The 21,846-nt window shown below is 44.2% G+C and overlaps 1 protein-coding gene across 1 annotated transcript in view; it reads right to left on the bottom strand.

The window, feature by feature from the left end:
* The window catches only part of LOC111960550 (sodium channel regulatory subunit beta-4-like), a 31,244-nt gene extending 27,806 nt beyond the window's left edge, over positions 1 to 3,438 (bottom strand). Inside the window, exon 1 of the mRNA XM_023982590.3 lies at positions 3,161 to 3,438. Within this exon, the coding sequence (XP_023838358.1) occupies positions 3,161 to 3,254 (94 nt within the window). The 5' untranslated portion in view covers positions 3,255 to 3,438. The remainder of the gene's footprint in view (positions 1 to 3,160) is intronic.
* Positions 3,439 to 21,846: the final 18,408 nt, after the last annotated feature.

Here is a 21,846-nt window from a genome sequence, read left to right as displayed (position 1 = left end):
TCCTGAAATATATGTAGATATCTTTGTTACAAAGAATACTATATTTACTTGACATAGTGGTGCTGAATGTAAAAATGTCTCAACTTACCCCGCTCTCCCATACGTTGATTACCCATTTGTCTTGCTGAGGGTGAGAGTTCCTGTGTGTCGTACAAGTAGTTTTCCTCCATTAGACTTACACGAAAAATAGATTAATAATGCCAGAACAGATGTTGGCTATTTCACGCCTGCTCACTCACTTCAAGCACAAACAGATGAGAAGGGGCTTGGCTTTTCATCAGGACTGCACAGCCCTTAGTAAAGAGGAACTCCGGGATCTTAAAGGTGCAATATGCAGAAATTGCTCTGCCATTACCTGGTTGCAAAAAATTCAAATAGTTCGCTTAATTTCAGTTTATGTAACAGAATAAGCATTCAGAATGTAGAGAATCATCGTACTATCTAATCCGGTGTGAAATATATTTTCAATAACCCAAAATGTTAAAATGTTAAAATGTTAAAGAACCAAATGTAAAAGACTCAATTATGAAACTTTAGAAAGGGGAGCATAGAAATAGTGCACACAGAACAGATATACCACTTCTTAGACTTTCTTTCAATGAGAATGACAGATATATATACTGTAGTTCACATTTCTATGTCAATTTGGTCGGGTCACCCAAAAAGTTACATATTGCATCTTTAAGCACAACAAATTTGTAACATATAGTACGTTTTGGATTTGTAACATATCATACAAATTGCAATATTATTTTTTTTGAAAATGTAGCAAGTAACATATCATACCAAATGGATAACAGAGTACAGAATTGGATGACGTAGTATACAGAAAACGGGGACCACATTTGGCTCGTGAGCACCACTTTCAAAACTGCTGGCTGAAATTATACAGAAGTTTGAGATTGCATCTTTAAGCCTTATATTGGGTGTTTGTCTGGCTACATCCTAATGTGAAACTAAAATATTGTAATTCGCTGACCTTCTGTCCATTACCTGATGTGAAGTACAAGTCTCACAGCTAACAGCTCTCATACTGTAGTCTAATAGTCTCTCTCTCAACTCTGCTAATGTAGAACGACCATAGGATCTAATGATATAACTGCCGGGCCATTATATGTGACATTTTGGTTGCACAAACGTTCCAGCAACATTAAAGATCCTTCCCGGGTCTCTGATGGATGTTTCGAGGGGGTGTTGGCTTGTTTTAGGCCTGGCTGGTCCATATGTGAACCCCATTTATTTTATTGGAGGTTAAACCCTCCACTGTACACTTGGGGGATATATATATGAGCATGCACATTAACCCTTCGCCCCCCAGCTGTAGAAAAAATACCTGRACTTCACCTTGACGCAGAGCCAAGGATGAGCCGCCTGGCAGAGAATCCAGAGAAAACTGGCCAAGTGATACACACAGGCGAGAGATGCTACTTATCAGGTATGTCTTAATCTAATATCATGTCAGATTCCATCTCAAAGAAATATGAAAATGAAAAGCCTATTTATTATCGGTAGCTCTCTGCTGTGTCGGCCTCTTTAGAATCGTATGCTAATTTAGACTCATAAACGTGTTTTAAGATGTTTTGTGTAATCTTGTGATCTTGTTCTTATTTGATGCTGGATTGATGTCGGTGCCAAAAAGGCACTCACCTCAAAAGATGCTGAGGAGTCTTAAGTTATCCCACAAATAATTGTGTCCATATTACAGTACGTGCTAACAATTAGCGATAACAAACTGACATGATCATGTGTGGATTCTCAAATACATAGGGCATAGTTTGTCTGAAGCTTGAGTAACTATACTGTGTTATTGGGAGGCAGCGTAGCCGAGTGGTTAGAGCGTTGGACTAGTAACCGAAAGGTTGCAAGATCGAATCCCCGAGTTGACAAGGTACAAAATCTGTCGTTCTGCCTCTGAATAAGGCAGTTAACCCACTGTTCCTAGGCCGTCATTGTAAATAAGAATTTGTTCTTAACTGACTCCCCTATTTAAATAAAGGTCAAATTAAAACTGTGCATTATACAGCACTATATGTTGAAACAATATGGAATATGATACAATATCTAGCATTCAGGCAATCTACTACAATGCTAACCTACATACTACAGCAATTTGTATCCAAAAACATCATATCACCCAGACATTCAAATGTAGGGTACCATGTGGTTATTCGACCATTCTTAGTGGTCACACTAGTCTGTACGTAGCTAAACAAAACATGTTTAAAAGATAATAAAAACATAGCAGGAAGAAGACTGGGGAGAATGATAACGCACGGATATCCTGCGATTTGAGTAGCTATTGATCAAACCTGCTCATTATCRGACTTTTTTATTTCTATATTAAATATGTTTTCCCCAAAATATAATATTCCTCCGTACATTCCTATACACTTCCCTCACTGGATTCACACCGTACTGTTCACCTCATCAGCTGTATGAGTTAAATATGTCCCTGATTACGTGGCATGTGTAAATGTAGCGTGACAGAATGAAGTGCGCAGTAGAATCTGCATCACTTGATCCTCTGACGGGAAGACAGTGTAAAGGGCTATCTTCCGACAACTAAACTGTGTTCCTCACATGACAACTTCCATCCCACTGCCTCATCTAGATGTATATTGTCTTGTCCCATGGATCATTCTCTCCATTCCCCCCTTTAGCACGGCAGAAGATGTAAATATTGGACATCATCATACTCATTGACTTGGCAGGTCCATTGGCAGTGCCCATAATTCCCCTTGCCCTAAACAGGATCCATTGTTACCAGCATCTTCTTACTGACTCAGAATCTAGGCAAGGATAGCTAAAATTGATGCCCTCCACTCAATCTCTTAGTGAACCGTAAAATAGCAAGAATCAGCACTCGCTGCCCCGGCGTGGCTAGAACACACGAATCAGAGTCTCCCAATATAGAAAAGCATGAGCCATGTAACCAAATAAACCCCTGCCTTACAAGCAATACGTGTGCAGCCCTGTCTGCCGGCGTCGMACACATTTCTGCAAGATCGGCAGAAACTGTAGTGATTTGGCTGGCACCCCAGGGGTAGATGGAGGAAGACYGGTGCAGAGAGAGAGAGAGCAAGAGAGAGCAAGAGAGAGAGAGAGAGGGTTAAGGAGAGGAGAGGAAAAATGCCAGTATAAAGTCAGCTTTTGGACTCACCGAGCAGAAGTGTGATGACAACACTGGCGTGGACGGTGTCTCCTGAGCTCAAACACCTGGACATAGAGAACCTGACGCTTCCTTTGGACTCCATATCCTACTGCGTCCGTCTGGCAATCTGTCTGTCCGTCCGTCTGTTTATCTGTCTGTCTGCCCCTGGATACGCACTCTTGGGTGTGTGGGTGTGTGTTGGCTGGAGCAAGCAGGGGTGCGGGTGGGATAGAGGGGAGGGGTAGGGCGAAGTAGGACGCAGAGCGAGCAAATAAGAAAACACGACTTGTCACTCTGCAAAGTCCTGCGATGAGTGTCTCCCTCCTCTTCTCTCCTCCTTTGCGATGAGTCCCAGAGAAGGAGAAAGAGGGTGAAGGAAGGCTAATTGCTGGATTATGAGTTCTGTCTACCCTTCTGTATGTGCCAGGCAGAAAACAGACTGAAAGAGAGAGTAACAGAAAGAGACAGACGAAGTCAAGGCTGCTGCACCTGATCCAGGCTTTCTCTCTCTCTCTTTGCTTCAGTCCCTCACTCTTGCTCGCCGACACACTGATTATCCACCTAATCCCACAGCCTGAGAGCTAGACCAGGCAGAGGAGAGGAAAAAAACTCACTCAGAGAGAGCGAGCGTCTGCACCGCAGAGCTGTGGAGCTGTGGAGGCAGTCAGGGGAGAGAGGATGTCAGTGTTCCCTCTGATGGAGAGCTGCAAGCGGGGGGAAGGAGCGGAGGGGACAGCAGAGCCTGGAGCTCAGGCACAAATGCTGCAGGCAGCAGGCAGGCGGTATGTGTCTCCCTAGCCGGCACAGGGACGAATGAGTGGGGAGGGGGAGCCACCGCAGAAGAGTCAAGGAGGATAGAGCGAGAGGGAAAGAGGGAAGGGGGACGGAGGGGAGAGGAGTAGAAGGGGGGGCCTTCAGGCTGAGTTCAGCCCTGCACTGGAGGGTCCTGGAATCTACCCTGTCTACCACTGCACCCGTGACCGGGTTTAGGAAGGTTTCTCTGGGTACTCTGCCATCTATACCCACCTCCATCCTGTATCAAATCAAATCAAATTGTATTTGTCACATGCGACGAATACAACAGGTGTAGACCTTACCGTGAAATGTGTACAACCACTTAATCAACAATAAAGTTCAAGAAATACAGTTAAGATATTATTGTTACTAAAGTAACATTTAAAAAATGTAAAATGTCTAAAATATATAAAAAATAAGAAATCAAATCAAATTTAAAAAGTAACAAGAAAATTACATAACAATAACGAGGCTATATACAGGGGGTACTGGTACCGAGTCAATGTGTGTGGGGGGGGGGGTACAGGTTAGCTGAGGTAATGTGTAGTGATTATGCATAGACAAAAACAAAGGGGTGGGGGGGTGCCAATTTGACTAAATGTTCAGCAGTCTTATGGCTTGGGGGTAGAAGCTGTTAAGGAGCCTTTTGGTCCTGGACTCCGGTTCCATCGCCGTGCGGTAGCAGAGAGAACAGTCTATGACTTGGGTGACTGGAGTCTTTGATCATTTTTTGGGCCATTCTCTGACATCGCCTAGTATATAGGTCTTGGATGTCAGGAAGCTTGGCCCCAGTGATGTACTGTGCCGTACACACTACCCTTTGTAGCACCTTACGGTCAGATGCCGAGCAGTTGCCATACCAGGGAGTGATGCATCCGGTCAGGAAGCTCTCGATGGTGCAGCTGTAGAAAGTTTTGAGGATCTAGGGACCCATGGCAAATCTTTTCATTCTCCTGAAGGGGAAAAGGTTTTTTCGTGCCTTCTTCACAACTGTCTTGGTGTGTTTTGACAATGATAGTTCATTGGTGATGTGGACACCAAGGAACTTGAAACTTTCGAACTGCTCCACTTGAGCCCTGTCAATGTTAATTTAAAACTTCTTATGGCTGCATCCCGCTACCGGGATCGATATGACAACAGCCAGTGAAAGTGCAGGGCGCCAAATTCAAACAACAGAAATCTCATAATTAAAATTCCTCAAACATACATGTGTCTTATATCATTTTAAAGGTAATCTCGTTGTTAATCCCACCAAAGTGTCCGATTTCAAATGTGCTTTTCAGTAAAAGCACTACAAACGATTATGTTAGGTCACCACGAAACCACAATAATCACAGCCATTTTTCCAGCGAAATATAGCAGTCACAAAAAGCAGAAATAGAGATCAAATGAATCACTAACCTTTGATTATCTTCATCAGATGACACTCATAGGACTTCATTTTACACAATACATGCATGTTATGTTTGATAAAGTTCATATTTATATAAAAAAAATCTGAGTTTACATTGGCGCGTTACATTCACTAGTTCCAAAAACATCAAGTGATTTTGCATAGCCACATCGTTTCAACAGAAATACTCATCATAAATGTAGATGATAATACAAGTTATACACATGGAATTATAGATATACCTCTCCTTAATGCAACCGCTGAGTCAGATTTCAAAAAAACTTTACGGAAAAAGCAACCCATGCAATAATCTGAGACGGCGCTCAGAAATATAATAAAATTTGCCGCCATTTTGGAGTCAACAGAAACCAGAAAATADATGATAAATGTTTCCTTACCTTTGATGAACTTCATCAGAATGCAGTCCTAGGAATCCCAGGTCCACAATAAATGCTTGATTTGTTCGATAATGTCCGTTATTTATGTCCAATTAGCTACTTTGGTTAGCGCGTTTGGTAAACAATTCCAAAGTCACAAAGCGCGTTCACTATAACGTGACGAAATGTCCAAAAGTTCCGTAACAGTCAGTAGAAACATGTCAAACGATGTACTGAATCAATCTTTAGAATGTTGTTAACATACATCTTGAATAACGTTCCAACCGGAGAATTAGATTGACTTCAGATGAGCGGTGGAACGGAGGTCCTCCTCATGTGAATGCGCATGGTGAAAGCATGGTCAGCTCGTGGCAGTGTTGACTAATTCCTGTCTCCTTCGGCCCCCCTTCACATTAGAGTCATCAGACAAAGTTCTATTGACTGTTGACATCTAGTGGAAGCCGTAGGAAGTGAAAACTCATCAATATCTCGCTGTAATTTCAATGAGAGCTTGATTGACAATCTGCCACCTCAGAAAAAGTTTTTGCCTGCCATATGAGTTCTGTTATACTCACAGATATAATTCAAACAGTTTTAGAAACGTCAGAGTGTTTTCTATCCAATACGAATAATAATATGCATATATTAGCAACTGGGACTGAGAAGCAGGCAGTTTACTATGGGCACCTCTGTGCACCTTTCATCCAAGCTACTCAATACTGCCCCTGCAGCCATAAGAAGTTAACGGGGCCTGTTCGGCCCTCCTTTTGCTATAGTCCACGATCAGCTCCTTTGTCTTGATTACATTGAGGGATAGGTTGTTGTCCTGGCACCACACTGCCAGGTCTTTGACCTGCTCCCTATAGGCTGTCTCAATGTTGACAGTGATCAGGCCTACCACTGTTGTGCAAACTTAATGATGGTGTTGGAGTCATGCTTGGCCACTCAGTCGTGGGTGAACAGGGAGTACTTGAGGAGACTAAGCACGCACCCCTGAGGAGCACCATTGTTAAGGATCAGCGTGGCAGATGTGTGGTTGCCAACCCTTACCACCTGGGGACGGCCAGTCAGGATCTCCAGGATCCAGTTGCAGAGGGAGGTGTTTAGTCCCAGGGTCCTCAGCTTAGTGATGAGCTTTGTGGGCACTATGGTGTTGAACGCTGACCGGTAGCCAATGAACATCATTCTCACAGTGTGGAGTGCGATTGAGATTCCATCATCTGTGGATCTGTTGGGGCGGTATGCAAATTGGAGTGGGTCTAGGGTTTCTGGCATGATGGTGTTGATGTGAGCCATGACCAGCCTTTCAAAGCACTTCATGGCTACGGTGCGGTAATCATTCAGGCAGGTTACCTTTGCTTTCTTGGGCACAGTGACATTGGTGGTCTGTTTGAAACATGTAGGTATTACAGACTCGGTCAGGGAGAGGTTGAAAATGTCAGTGAAGACACTTGCCAGTTGCTCCGCCCATGCTTTGAGTACACGTCCTGGTAATCGGTCTGGCCACACGGCTTTGTGAATGTTGACCTATTTAAAGGTCTTGCTCACATCGGCTATGGAGAGTGTAACCACACAGTCGTCTGGAACAGCTGGTGCTCTCATGCATGCTTAAGTGTTGCTTGCCTCGAAGCGAGCATAAAAGGCATTTAGCTRGTCTGTTAGGCTCGCGTCACTGGGCAGCTCGCGGCCGGGTTTCCTTTTGTAGTCCGTAATATATTTCAACCCCTGTGTCAAGATCGTCTTATGGAATGGACCAAGGTGCAGCGTACATTTTTCTTTATTTTTGCAAATGTCGCCAACAAAACAATAATACAACAAAAATGAACGTGAAGCTCCGTAAGGCTACACATGCACAAACGAAGACAACTACCCACAACTACCAAAAGGAAAAAAGGCTGCCTAAGTATGATTCCCAATCAGAAACAACAATAGACAGCTGTCCCTGATTGAGAACCATACCCGGCCAAAACATAGAAACAAACAACATAGAATGCCCACCCCAAATCACACCCTTACCTAACGAAATAGAGAAATAAAACGACTCTGCCACATCCAACCAGCATCAGAGCTGGTGTAGTACGATTCAATCCTAGTCCTGTATTGACGCTTTGACTGTTTGATGGTTCGTAAGGGGGCATAGCGGGATTTCTTATAAACGTGTGGATTAGTGTCCCGCTCCTTGAAAGCGGCAACTCTAGCCTTTAGCTCGGTGCAGATGTTGCCTGTAATCCATGGTTTCTGGTTGGGAAATGTACGTACGGTCAGTGTGGGGATGACATCATCGATGCACTTATTGATGAAGCCGGTGACTGAGGTAGAATACTCCTCAATGCCATTGGATGAATTCTGGAATGTATTACAGTCTGTACTAGCAAAACAGTCCTGTAGCGTAGCATCTGCATCATCTAACCACTTCCATATTGAGTGAGTCACTGGTACTTCCTGCTTTAGATTTAGCTTGTAAGCTAAATCTAGAATTATGGTCAGATTTGCCATGTCTTGTCTCCATGACTCATCTAATTCCTTGTACCATTCCATCAGTTCATGTTCAATCCAGTTGGATTTCAAACAAGGACAGTTCATTTTTTCTCTCGGAGAGATTTAAATCCGAGGGATTCCTGCAACGCAGGTTGTAACCAGTGAAGTCATTGAGGTCGACTGCCAGATCAGATGCCACGCCAGATATTTGATGCGCGTGCATGCATAGTAACATGCCGTCATTGATACATGTTCAGATTGTATGGGTATTTAAAGCACTGCTACAACAGTCGCTTCTGCTGTTTCTGCAGCAACATTGATCATACTTTATCACAAATGCGTTTCACTCTATCAACAAACTCTCCAAATAATGACGAAAATCTGAAAATACCACTAAAATAACCAAAGTTTAAGAAAGGCTATCGTAATCACAATCACGGTGATTGATTCCTGTGTGCACGTACAGAATGTCCTGTACATGTTGCTTTGAACTTGACTGACCACGCCTCGCTCTCTGCCTCTCTCACACCCCCACCCCCACCCTACCCTATCACCCATATGATTGAGAGCCATGAAAGCGTGGCCTCCACCCCCTGTCACCGGTTGAGTGGGAGTAGGTGTCGGGTGACCCATTCCCAAGGCGGTGGGCGCTTGATGACTGGGGGGGAACCATGTTGGTGTGTAGGGGTGTGAGAGGTGTGTGGAGATGAGGGGTGCTGCAAGGTGAGAGGTACAGAGACCCCCTAATAAATGTCACTGTAATTGACCTATGAGGGTTCACGTGACAGAATCCAGAGGGGCAAGGGGCAAGGGCCAATGGTTATGTAAATGAGGATACTAAGAAAAAAGCTAAATATTAAGCAATATTGTAGCCGAACATCGGCACTTTGATAAAGACACTCCCATACTGTACACTCCCAATCTCGAGTCCTTCCAACCAATACTCTTGAATTGTGTAACGGGTTGTGTGGTGTGTGTGGTGTGTGTGTGGTGTGTGTGGTGTGTGTGTTGTGTGTGTGTGTGTGTGTGTGTGTGTGTGTGTGGTGTGAGAGCTGTTCTATATGAGGTGATTTATGCTTGTCATTCAACATGATGTAAACCTTGAACGAGAAACAACTGTCTCCCTGGAAGGGAAAATGTGTGTGCGTTTGTGAGTGCGCATGCGTGCTTGCGTGTATGCGTTTGTGCATGTGTGTGCGGAACGCAATGCAGGGTCTCCCGGGGAAGGTGATCCTTTTTTTGTAAATTAATATTTAGATTATTAATATATAGAAAAAACCTTGCCAGGCACAGTCCAGTAACAGAGCAGAATCACAGCAATAATTCACTATAACTGTGTGTGTGTTTAATTGAATTATTATTGTGAAACACTCCAATACTCTCCACATTCCAGTACACTCCTATATAACACATTACATAGCAAATCAGCAGTGGATCATCTACTTGAATTATTCATTGTTCCGTTCTAATAAAACCACCTCATCACCATAATGCAATTGTTTAGCTGACAACGCCAGGAAGGGGGGGAGCTTATGAGTGATTTGACCATCGTCACTAGCATGTTACAGTCGCCAGTAGAAAGTGACTGCTTCCAGGCGTTGGATAGATTTAGGGACTTCTGCACCTGCCCACCACACACACACAGACAACAGTCATACTGCGCACATTGCATGTAGACAAACCAACACGCACGCACGCACGCACGCACACACACCAACACCGACCACACAACACACATGCAGTCCTTCTGAGTTCAGGAAGATGTGACCTTCGGGCGATATTGCGCTAGTGGTTAGTTAAAGAAGGGGGGGTGGAGGGGGGGGGATTGGGCAAGAAAGCAATTCCCATAATGTACTCTGCAGTATAGGGCTGGGCCGAGGAAGTAGTGTGAGTGTGACTGCTAGCAACTGAGAGAGAGATGGGATAGGGGAGAGAGGAAGAGAAGGAGGGAGGGGAGTCGGACGGTCGGGACGGGATAGGTGAGACCATGGCGTGTGGCGGGGGGGTTGGAAGGGAGATAGAGTATAAATGAAAAGAGGACATTTGGGGGAACGGACAGTGAAGAGAGTGGTTACAGTGGATGATACATGCCCTAGTAGCTTTAGCGCTCATGACTAGCAGCAAGCAAAACAGCGCAGACTACACAGGGTTCTGAACTCTGTCACTGAGCGCTGTCGCTGCACTTTAAACGGAACAAACGGAGCATTTGGATTTATGAAGCACACAATGGAGATCTATGGAGTACGAGAAAGAAACGCCTAGAGATGCCCCCTCACCCGAAGACAGACCAAAAAGGAGAGCTATGGGTGCTGAGGAGAGGGAACCATAGCGATCCTGTGAAACTACTGTCTGTAATTCTACGGACGGAACAACATGAAGTGGTGGGAGGGACAAGAAAGTGACTGCTTCCCTGTGCTACTGCAACTGAGGGGAGCATGATGAAGCAACACTCTTTGGCAGCGTGAGAGAGTAGAGGAGGGTTGGGCAGTAGAGGGATGCAGAGGGGAGGAGAGGGGAGGGGAGGAGAAGCGAGGGAGGACAGGATTGGAAGACAGCTGGAGGGGAGACAGAGGAGGGAAAGTCTTCAGAGACATTTACTCATACATAATGCTCAGCACTGACCTAGCATTCACTCGCCTTAGTCTCTCTCGTTCTATCATTCCTTCCCTCTTGGTCTCTGCCTTCACTATATCCCCTCCCTTTGAGAAGGTAAAATGGTGCCTCGAGAATCACCTACCTGAGATTTCAGGATGTGACCTTAGCCATCCCAGTAAGAACTCAACGAGACAAAGAAAGGCAAGGAGGACAGAGCTGCTCCCCCTCCCTCCCTCCCTCACCATCCCTCTCTCCCTGCCTCCCTCCCATCCACCCTCTGCCTCTCCCCCTCCCTCTCTCTATCACACACGCTCTCTCTTGCTCGTAGCAACCCGGTGAATGTACAGTGCTCAGAGCAAGGCCTACATGCGAGGACGTGGATAAGGATAGGGTGGGCCGTAGTTCTCGTTTTTGTTCCTTCTTTTACTCGTTGTTTTGCATGTGTGAAGTCATTTGTTGACAGTGAGTCTGTTTGATTTCTTTGCCATGGGGACCGTGACAAGGGGAGTGACCGTCCTGTCTGAAGGTTTGGACCGCTACGTCGTAGGCCTGCTGAAAGGTTGTAGCCACCCATAATTATAGTTATACTACTGTATGTTCAGTGTTTTGCATCGGGTGGTGGTAATCAAACGTGTGTGTATGGGGGATTGCTGTACGTGTGGAGTAAAATCAAATAATGACAGGTTCAGGAGGTAGTTTGTCCAAATGATATGTTCTTGTGTAATGGCTGGCAGTGGCGTCATTGCGTAAGAACTGATACTGTGTGTACCTGTAAGTTCTGATGGAGGCATGACTTGCTTTATTGCAGGTATCATGTCGCGAGTCAGGCCAAAAAGAGCAAGCATAGTTTGCTACAACGACTACAATATTTTAAGAATCATTGTCGTAAAATACACGACACATTAAACTCGGTATTCTTACGGTAAGCAATTGTAAACGGAATCCTCTCAGGTGACGGCTCCAAGATAACTTCAGTATCCTCATTTTCAGCACTGCGTGCTGTGTGGTGTGCTTTTACGTGGGATAGTAAGAGTTTGCATGGAGTGCTATTACTATAGTGTACGTAAACTGCGTTCAGCCAATAACCTCTGTTTGTGGCATCCATAATTAAAGACCGGTCTCAAGTGAGACTGAAGTGTATGGCCACTAAGAGCTTGGCAAACGTACTGTTCAGTGAGATGGACTGCAGTGTTCACGTTGGTGTATTTAGAAGTTGGAGTCAGTTTGACTGTTGTAAAGAAATGGAGTACAGTATGTCAGAGATTCAATAACTCCGTGATTTTGATGGGCTACTGTAAGACATCACCGTGATAAAATGTTTACCGATGACATTTCTTGGGACAAACATTGACCCAAACATCTGATGATTTGACTGACGTAGAAATCTGACTGGTGCCTGATTGATGCCAGGATCAACATGTTTGGTCTATCTTGGTACAGCACTAAATTAAAACATCTGGGCTGTAAGAGTCACAGCTTGATTTTCTGATGGACGTGATCCGTTACAATTGGCCGCAATCTTCGCATGGACACAATGCATTTTGGGGAGTCCTCTGTAGACAACTTTTTTCTGAGACAGGATTCACCGTTAATTGTCGTCATGTCATCATGGCGGAGTCAAGCTTTAATGCTTGTGATGGGTAAGTTGTTATGTGCATTGATGGCTAACCCACTAACAATTTGACAACACCACAATCATCAAAATAGACAAGTAAAGATACAGTGGGGCAAAAAAGTATTTAGTCAGCCACCAATTGTGCAAGTTCTCCCACTTAAAAAGATGAGAGAGGCCTGTAATTTTCACCAATAGGTACACTTCAACTATGACAGACAAATGAGAAAACAAATCCAGAAAATCACATTGTAGGATTTTTTAATGATTTATTTTGCAAATTATGGTGGAAATAAGTATTTGGTCACCTACAAACAAGCAAGATTTCTGGCTCTCACAGACCTGTAACTTCTTCATTAAAAGGCTCCTCTGTCCTCCACTCGTTACCTGTATTAATGGCACCTGTTTGAACTTGTTTATCAATATATAAAACACCTGTCCACAACCTCAAACGTCACACTCCAAACTCCACTATGGCCAAGACCAAAGAGCTGTCAAAGGACACAGAAAACAAATTGTAGCCTGCACCAGGCTGGGAAGACTGTCTGCAATAGGTAAGCGCTTGGTTTGAAGAAATCAACTGTGGGAGCAATTATTAGGAAATGGAAGACATATAAGACTACTGATAATCTCCCTCGATCTGGGGCTCCACGCAAGATCTCACCCCGTGGGGTCCAAAATGATCACAAGAACGGTGAGCAAAAATAACCAGACCAACGGGGGGACCTAGTGAATGACACTGCAGTAGAGCTGGGACCAAAAGTACAAAGCGCTACCATCAGTAACACCTAATACGCGCCAGGGACTCAAATCGCTGCAGTGCCAGACGTGTCCCCTGCTTAAGCCAGTACATGTCAGGCCCATCTGAAGTTTGCTAGAGAGCATTTGGATGATCCAGAAGAAGGATTGGGAGAATGTCATATGATCAGATGAAACCAAAATAGAAACGTTTGGTAAAAACTCAACTCGTCGTGTTTGGAGGACAAAGAAATGCTGAGTTGCATCCAAAGAACACCATACCTACTGTGAAAGCATGGGGTGGAAACATCATGCTTTGGGGCTGTTTTTTCTGCAAAGGGACCAGACGACTGATCCGTGTAAAGGAAAGAATGAATGGGGCATGTATCGTGAGATTTTGAGTAAAACTCCTTCCATCAGCAAGGGCATTGAAGATGAACATGGCTGTGGTCTTTCAGCATGAAATGATCCCACACACACCGCCCGGGCAACGAAGGAGTGCTTCGTAAGAAGCATTTCAAGGTCCTGGAGTGGCCTAGCCAGTCTCCAGATCTCAACCCCATAGAAAATCCTTGGAGGGTGTTGAAAGTCCGTGTTGCCCAGCAACAGCCCCAAAAACATCACTGCTCTAGAGGAGATCTGCATGGAGGAATGGGCCAAAATACCAGCAACAGTGTGTGAAAACCTTGTGAAGACTTTAGGAATTACGAAAAGTTGACCTCTGTCATTGCCAACAAAGGGTATATAACAAAGTATTGAGAAACTTTTGTTATTGACCAAATACTTATTTTCCACTATAATTTGCAAATAAATAAATTAAAAAATTAGATTTTCTTAGTTGAAGTGTACCTATGATGAAAATTAGAGGCCTCTCTCATCTTTTTAAGTGGGAGAACTTGCACAATTGGTGGCTGACTAAATACTTTTTTGCCCCACTGTACACTGATGTGTTTGTTTTAAAGCAGTTAACAGTATCATTCTGAGGTGTTTGGAAGTCCAGGTTGCTGGTTTTGCTTCAACGCTGCAGTCAGATGACTGTGTTAAATGGCTGGGGTTCAGCAGGGATGTATCCTCAGCCCGACAGAGTTCCAGCATCCACCACCATGTTCTCTAGGGAGGCTTCCTCAGACCTGCCCAAGGCCTTGGTACTCTGGGAAAGAGGAGGCTAGGACTCATGTGGGGTTGGCTATTTTCATGGTCAATAGTGAAGGGGCAAAACAGACAGAGTTCTGCACAACGGAGCTGAACCTATCAATAGGCCACAACATGGAGTTTTCCAGGTAAATAAGACCAATCTTGTCTAGCACTGAGAAACAACAGTCATGTTGTTGCATGTTTGGGTAAGTTCATAACTATTTAATTCTGTTTCAAATTTGTTTACATTTAGTGATGCTCCTTGTTAATATCCATCAAGAGTGGTTTGAAACTATTCTATCTAACCTTTCACAGAAATAGTACTTTTGTCTGAGACCAAAAAGTGCATATATTTGTCAGTTTGTGAAAAGAATCATTTAAATTTACCATTGGGCTTATTATTCAATATGTGGCTCTCATCAGACCCAGTTCTGCTGAGGAATGTCTTTCAGAATCAGCATGACAACCGGGAACTAAATATAGATTTATAGAGATGGAGTCCGATTTCAGATAAGCTTTATTTCTTTTGATCAGGATTTCCCGGAATTGAGAGGTGTTTTAAAGGGAGCGGAGGAAAGAGAAAGCAAGAATAAGTCCAATGGGATGATGACTTAAGAGCTGAGGAACTGGAGTGCTGGAGGAATTAGTTGTATTGTGTCTTATGTAACGCAGTTAAGATCCCAATAGAGAAACGAATGAATAATGTAGCTTGGTTAGGGTCTTCCTAATTCTATATTCTGAGACCAGATTTACTGACGGCTATTTAGGAGTTTTGACTGTTTCAAGTAGTGCACTCATGGCAAAATACTCCAGCTTTTAGTGTTGGCAGCTCCCTCTCCTTCCACACACACACACACACACACACACACACACACACACACACACACACACACACACACACACACACCAAAACACACACCACACACACACACACACACACAACACACACCACACACACACACACACACACACACACACACACACACACACACACACACACACACACACACACACACACACACACCACACACACACACACACACACACCTACCTATGCCTAACTGACTAGCGCAAACGGCTGAGGTGACAGAATTGCTGAAACTGGACAGCAGCTGCTGCATTTTTGACCAAGCACGTCTGAGTAGGATTTGACCCGTGAAACGGAGTGTGTGTGTCTATAACTGAGTTCGTCAGCATTCATTTGCATGTGTGTCTCACCTTCAGTCCTGTCTGTGCCGGAGACCCCTCTGTTGGCCCTCCTGCGACACACGACACACTCTGCAGTGATCTTTTGACCTTGCTGTTACCTTAACCCCTGCCAGGCCCATTTATTAAGAACCCCCCCCACTGAGACCCAGATACCTGCACTACATGTGTTACATATCCATCCTCCCTCCCTCCCTCATCCCCCCCCCCTTCTCACTTTCAGACAGCCAGAGGGAGAGAAAAAAGGAAGTGTAGAGCGAGAGAGAGAGAGAGAGAGAGAGAAACCTATCTGCAGCTTGAGTTCTTTTTTCTCTATCCAGCACGATTAAGTCTTTGGATGTTGCTACAGTGCTGTCTAACGGTAGTAGCTACACACAGCACACTGGTGCATCGGCCATAACCCAGCCTCACAGCCTCCGCACTTCACCTGCTATCATTAATCGCCCCTTCTCACCAGTAGTAATTCCACGGTGAAGTTTTAGAGCTCATTTGTCAGGGGTTAGTAAAAAAATTGCTGACAATAAAAGGCACACTGTAATATTTCTATGCACATTTTTATTTCAAAATACAATAATGAATACAGCTCATTATTAGCGACAAGCATTTCTGGTGTTCGGTGCGAGAGGGGCCTGGTTAGAACCATGCGTCACAGAGGAACAACTGCAGCAAAAACATGCATGACCACACAGAGAGAGACAGTCAAACGCAAAACTCTGGGACCTCCACTATCCCAGCTAGCTATCCCGSCATTCAGGAGTCCAGCGGAGACGTCCGAGTGAGTGACAGGGGAAATGGAGGTGATGTTTATTTCATGAGGCTACATGTATTGCTTTGTCCCCTAGCCATCGGTAGCAGTGTGTGTCGGTGTGTGTGTGTTCGTGTATAAAATACAGTACAATCTCAATTATTATTATTTTTAATTCTTGAGGTTACTTTGGATAATTACGTCTGATTGTGACTTAGTTATAGTCTCTGGTTGTGGCAACAAGCTTCACAGATGTATTTCTCATCCTGATTCCAGCTGATGTCTCAGACTCCCTACATACTGATTTACACACCACGCTCACAATTGCACATCCGTTGAATGAATTTATATTAGTCATTAAGTAAGTCTAGAATGGGAGCGTGTGTACGCCCTACAGGTGGAGATCAGCATTGACCTTCCACTGTTTAATTAATGATCTTTCAGACCCAAACTCAGGCCAACTTCCCAAAGACCAAGTAATGATGGCTACAACAATGTCAACAGCTAGGACAACCACAAAGTCCTGGCATGAAGTACACATTACATGACTATGCGGTACAAAATTCGACAATATCAAAGTCCAATACTCGACCAAGAYATATCTAAACTAGAACGGCTAGGAGATCTGAGGAGACAGATAAAAAGTAGAAAAGAAAACAAGCTCTGGCAGTGAATAACGTAAAGGCAGCCAATGAATGGAGTGGCCATTTCAGAGACAGGCAGAGACTGTCTCCAGATGAGGTAGGGCACTCCTGGGCACAGAATCAGCGTGGCCCCTGGCTTTAGCCCTTGAAACCACATCAGACAATACCAGAGGCACCCAGTCATATAACTACAGTTACACTCCCATAGCCTGTCTGCTCTCCCCAACAAGGTCTGTTGAAAAAATACAAAGCCAAGACTTTTAGACACAAGGAGCAAACTATTTTGCGGTTGTGATGTTGTTTTAGCAATTCCAAAGTTCATCTGTGCTTTTGGATACTTTTTTTGTGATCCTTCCCAGACGTACATACATGATAATGCTCTTATGATAATGTAATTTAAGCCCTACGTCTTTGAAGGTAGTTTGAAGTGCAATGGGTGGAAAGTGGAACGATTGATTGTGTATTAATTACATCTCACGTTGTCTCCCGAAATACAGTCACAGCCAGTGCAACACTCATGTAGCTAAATATGTAACATCCAGAGAACATCCAAGATCAATTACCTCAGAGGAGAGAGGCCCCATACATTCAAACATTGATAGTTTAAGACGGTGAGGACCACACCTAAATAGCGACAGCAATCAAGGCACACCTCTAGAATACAGCTTGGTATTAGGACAAAACGTAGAAATATATGTATCTGATAGAAATGTTACTCTAACTTTTTTTCTGTTTTCCCTGAAAGTGCTCAGCTTGTGTGTATGTGTAGGCCTCTTTGTGTGGACTTCTGATGTGCAAAGCAGCCTGTGTGTGGTGGTCGAAGCTTATGTGTTGGTTCACGTATAGTCAATGTGTCTGCGTGCTCACTTGAGTGTCAAGGGTTACTGTAGGTGGACAAAAAGGGAGACATCATTTGGGGATTGGGCTTTTTGTGCAATGTGAATTACAATATCATCAAAGGCCAACAGGTTAATCATCCATCCATCGTAGGCAGAATTGTGCCTGTCATAATGTGTGCAAGAAATATCATGCTAATATATGATACAGTAGTAACTTAGTATGAGGAAGCAACACAGGCTAACATATCATATTGGAGGTGAAGCAAGGGTTCAGAAGGGTTGACTACTGATAAAATCATCCCTGGCTTCTCCATTCAGCGAGAGTCTGAGTTTGAAGAGAAGACARTCAAACACTCTAAGGACACTCAAACGCACACATATTCACACAGGTGTATACACCCACACTGCCCGTAGTGACATCTGAAGGTCATTCACAAGCTTATACCCTGTACATAAAAAACGAACACACACAGACAAAAAAATCCATCCATACCATTCGCACACAGAACAGTTGTCATTTGGACACACACTAGCTGTCAGAAAGAAACAGGGAACTTTTTTTGCCCCAGCCATTATGCATCGCTAAGTAATGTGATAGAGCAGGAAAAGGAGAGAGAGCGAGGGAGAGAGAGAGGGAGAGAGGGAGAGAGGGAGAGAGAGAGTGTGAGAGCTGGATCTTTCCCAGTATTCACGGCTGTCAAACCATCCATTTACTCTGCAGATGTAGGGTTTTAATTTGAGCCAGTTTGCTACAGCAGGAAAATAATCCTGCAGCAACAGGAAATGTGAATGATTATGTGGAATATAATGAATTTATATTTTTCTAAGAGTTGATACATTTTTCGTAAGGGAAAATCAGGTCTAAAATTTCCAAGTGGAAATTACAAACTTCAGAACCCTTTTTAAACCTCAAATACAGTACACATTTTAAATGTCCTGCATTGCATTTTACATGTCCTACGTCTGTATTTTAAGAGAGACTAGAAGCGAGGAAAAAGGGGACAGAGGAACGTCGTTTGGAGGCTGCCGTCCACTAGCCTCCTCCGCCTTTTGTGGCTTCTTGTCAAAGAAGAGAGAAGATAAGATGGCCGACTGAAGACAGAGGCAGGGGTGGCGTGGGTGGCGTGGCTGGCGGCTGGAGCTTCCCATAACGGCAATTTTGTTTGGCTGGACAAGAGGAGGGAAGGAGGGGGCGTGGGGTGAGGCAGATGCTGGACAAGGATTCAAGGAAGGGTCACTATACATCTTCAGGCAGGAATGCTTTCCTGAAGGTGATGGTTCATCGGAAACAGAGAGGCAGGGAAAGAAGAGAGCAGAGATATATATGAGCTCAGCGATACACTACATACAGTACATCAAATCCAGCTATTGAACATATACAAGGAAACAACACCCCTAAGATCAACACACTAAAGAGATGTCCCACAGAATAAAGTCACATGAGGGTAGAAGACAAGATAGTTGAAACATCTAGGTCAGTGCTTTCTTAAGTAGGCACTGGTTGTCTTGCCAACCGGACTTGTTTCTAATCTGATTTCCATGCTATTGTTGTTGTACAGTAATTACATCCCACTGTAGGATCAGGGGGAAAAGTCGGGACTAACTTGTACAATCCCATACACCAAACACAGACTGCACCACACACACCCATCACCACACCACATTGGCTAGAGCCACAATGCAAACACAGCAATAGCTACTGTGCAGAAACAGGCAGGGGTGGATCTCTCATAGAGTTAGTGTGGAAAACAGGTTAGATACTAGTCACTCAAAACCTTGTAAAAACATGCAAACATACTGCCCTGAGACATGGCTGTGGACTCCAATAGTCTGCAAAAAAAGCTATGACACACATGTGCTTAGTCTACAGACCATCTACTATCTACTATCAGTAATATTTCAACTAACTATCTACTAACCCTATCTCTAACCCTAACCTTAACTCTTATAGTAACCCTAAACTTAACACTCACCCTAATCCTAGCCCTAACCTTAACCCTTATTCTAAACCTAACCCTAACCCTACGAAGCAGTTTCTTATCAACGGAGGGTTTGCTGATAGTATGACCATGAAATTCCAGGCCTATCCAAATAAAGTAGGACCGAAATTCATCCCGGAACCTTGCATGGCGGAGTCTACAGCCATGTGTCAGGTCAAACAAACACCTGACTGCAAACTAATGGACAAAATCTAACTTGAGATATAGTGAGCACACGTAACTTTTCCTTCCCCCACGAATCAAGTTAGACGACAGATTTGTGCAGAAAAGTTCTGCGTTTGTATCTGAAGTTAGGATTGAGCCCTACAGGCTTTCAGAATCAGAACTGATCAGATCTAAGGCCTGGAAGAGAGATCATCAGGTAGAAAAGAGGTTGAAGGTAGAAGGGAGAGCAGACCAGAGGGGGAAAGGTAGGATAGGATTAACCGTTCTATTGGATGAGATCAGGACAGAGGTTGAAGGTAGAAGGGAGAGCAGACCAGAGGGGGAAAGGCAGGATAGGATTGACCGTTCTATTGGATGAGATCAGGACAGAGGTTGAAGGTAGAAGGGAGAGCAGACCAGAGAGGGAAAGGTAGGATAGGATTGACCGTTCTATTGGATGAGATCAGGACAGAGGTTGAGAGTGAGACTGTGTCTCAACAGTCCTTTCCATGTCTCCTGTCCTTCACGGCCACTGATACATGAGACGACAGCACACTGTTTTAATCTGTTGTCCTTTCACATCAGTGGTCATACAGGACATGAGCCAAGGACACACTGCTATTAGCGTAGCTAAAGAATCAAACAGAATTTGAAGTTCCCCTCACCATGGTAACGAGAGAGCGGGATAAACATTAAGGTTTGGGGAAGAAAGCCATAAGTGGCCACTTCTTCTTGGGTAACTGGGGTCACATGACCAGCACAAAACACCAATCACAGATTGTTACCAGCGTGAGGGAGGGGGTGTGGCTCCAGCGAACCCTGGGTCTCCAGGACCATGCAGGCCGGTTATAGCTGCCTGGCTCATGGCAATATACACACATACACATGGGGCACATGCACACACACAAAGAACACACATAAAACACGCAGACACACATAGGAACACACATTCAACACAAAGAAGAATAAAAGAAGGGGAAGAGGGGATATTTGTCAGCTTTGTTCAACCATTGTCACGGTGATTATTTTTTTTTTTTATGAATCCACTTTACACCGGACATATTTCTGGCATGTGTTTCTATATTTTGTGACGTTTCTGGGGTTATTCCAGAATGTTGTGACTTGTTAGGTATAAATGACGGACCACCCCAGTCAGCGCACATACTATAGTATGTACAGCTGAAAGAGAAAGATAATTGAAGTAGATTTTGCCTCAAAAGCATTGCCTCAAGTAGATGACAGAAGACGAGAGCGAGAGCGCTAGAGAAAAGGACAAACAGCAAAGAGAAATGAAAGAAGGAAAGAGGAGGATAGCGCAAATCAGGGGACACGTTATTCGAATTTCACAACCTTGAGAAAGAGTCCTAGAGCAAAGCAATATACAGATGTAGGATTTTAATATGATCACCCTGTTGCGGCACGACTTTCCTGAAATGCAGGAAATGTTACACTTGTGCCGTATTTGAGGTTTAAAAAGGTTTCTGAAGTTTCTAATTTCCACTTGTAAATTTCAGACTTGATTTTCCCTTACACATATGTAAAACTCCAGAAGAATGTCCAACTTCCCATTTCCTGTTGCTGCAGAATTATTTTCATGCTGTAGCAAACTGGCTCAAATTAAGATCCTACATCTGTAGAGGTATCGAGGAAGAAATAGGGCGGCTAAAGAAGAAGACATCACTTCAAGAGAAGGTTAAAACAAAGGGGGGTTCTCACTTGGTTCCCTCCTCGGGGCACCCCTCTGCTTCCAGCTTGCCCTCTTCCTCCATCTTCTGCTCGTCAGAGATGAGCTCRTGRTTCTTGTGYCGCCMTATACACTTCACCACCACCATGGACAGGATGAGCAGAGCCAGCGCACCGCCGACTGATGCCCCGATCGCCACCGCTATGGTCGAGTCCCGCGGGGGAGGCACTGTGGAGGGGGAGAGGAGGAGGGAGGAGGAGGTGAGATAGTTCTGTAAATAGATGTACAGTTGGCAAAGGGCTGATTTAACC

The sequence above is a fragment of the Salvelinus sp. IW2-2015 genome, linkage group LG4p (genome assembly GCF_002910315.2).
Source record: "Salvelinus sp. IW2-2015 linkage group LG4p, ASM291031v2, whole genome shotgun sequence".
Taxonomy (NCBI): Eukaryota; Metazoa; Chordata; class Actinopteri; order Salmoniformes; family Salmonidae; genus Salvelinus; species Salvelinus sp. IW2-2015.
The sequence above is the reverse complement of the archived record's forward strand: the minus strand, read 5'-3'. Positions and strand labels throughout refer to the sequence as shown.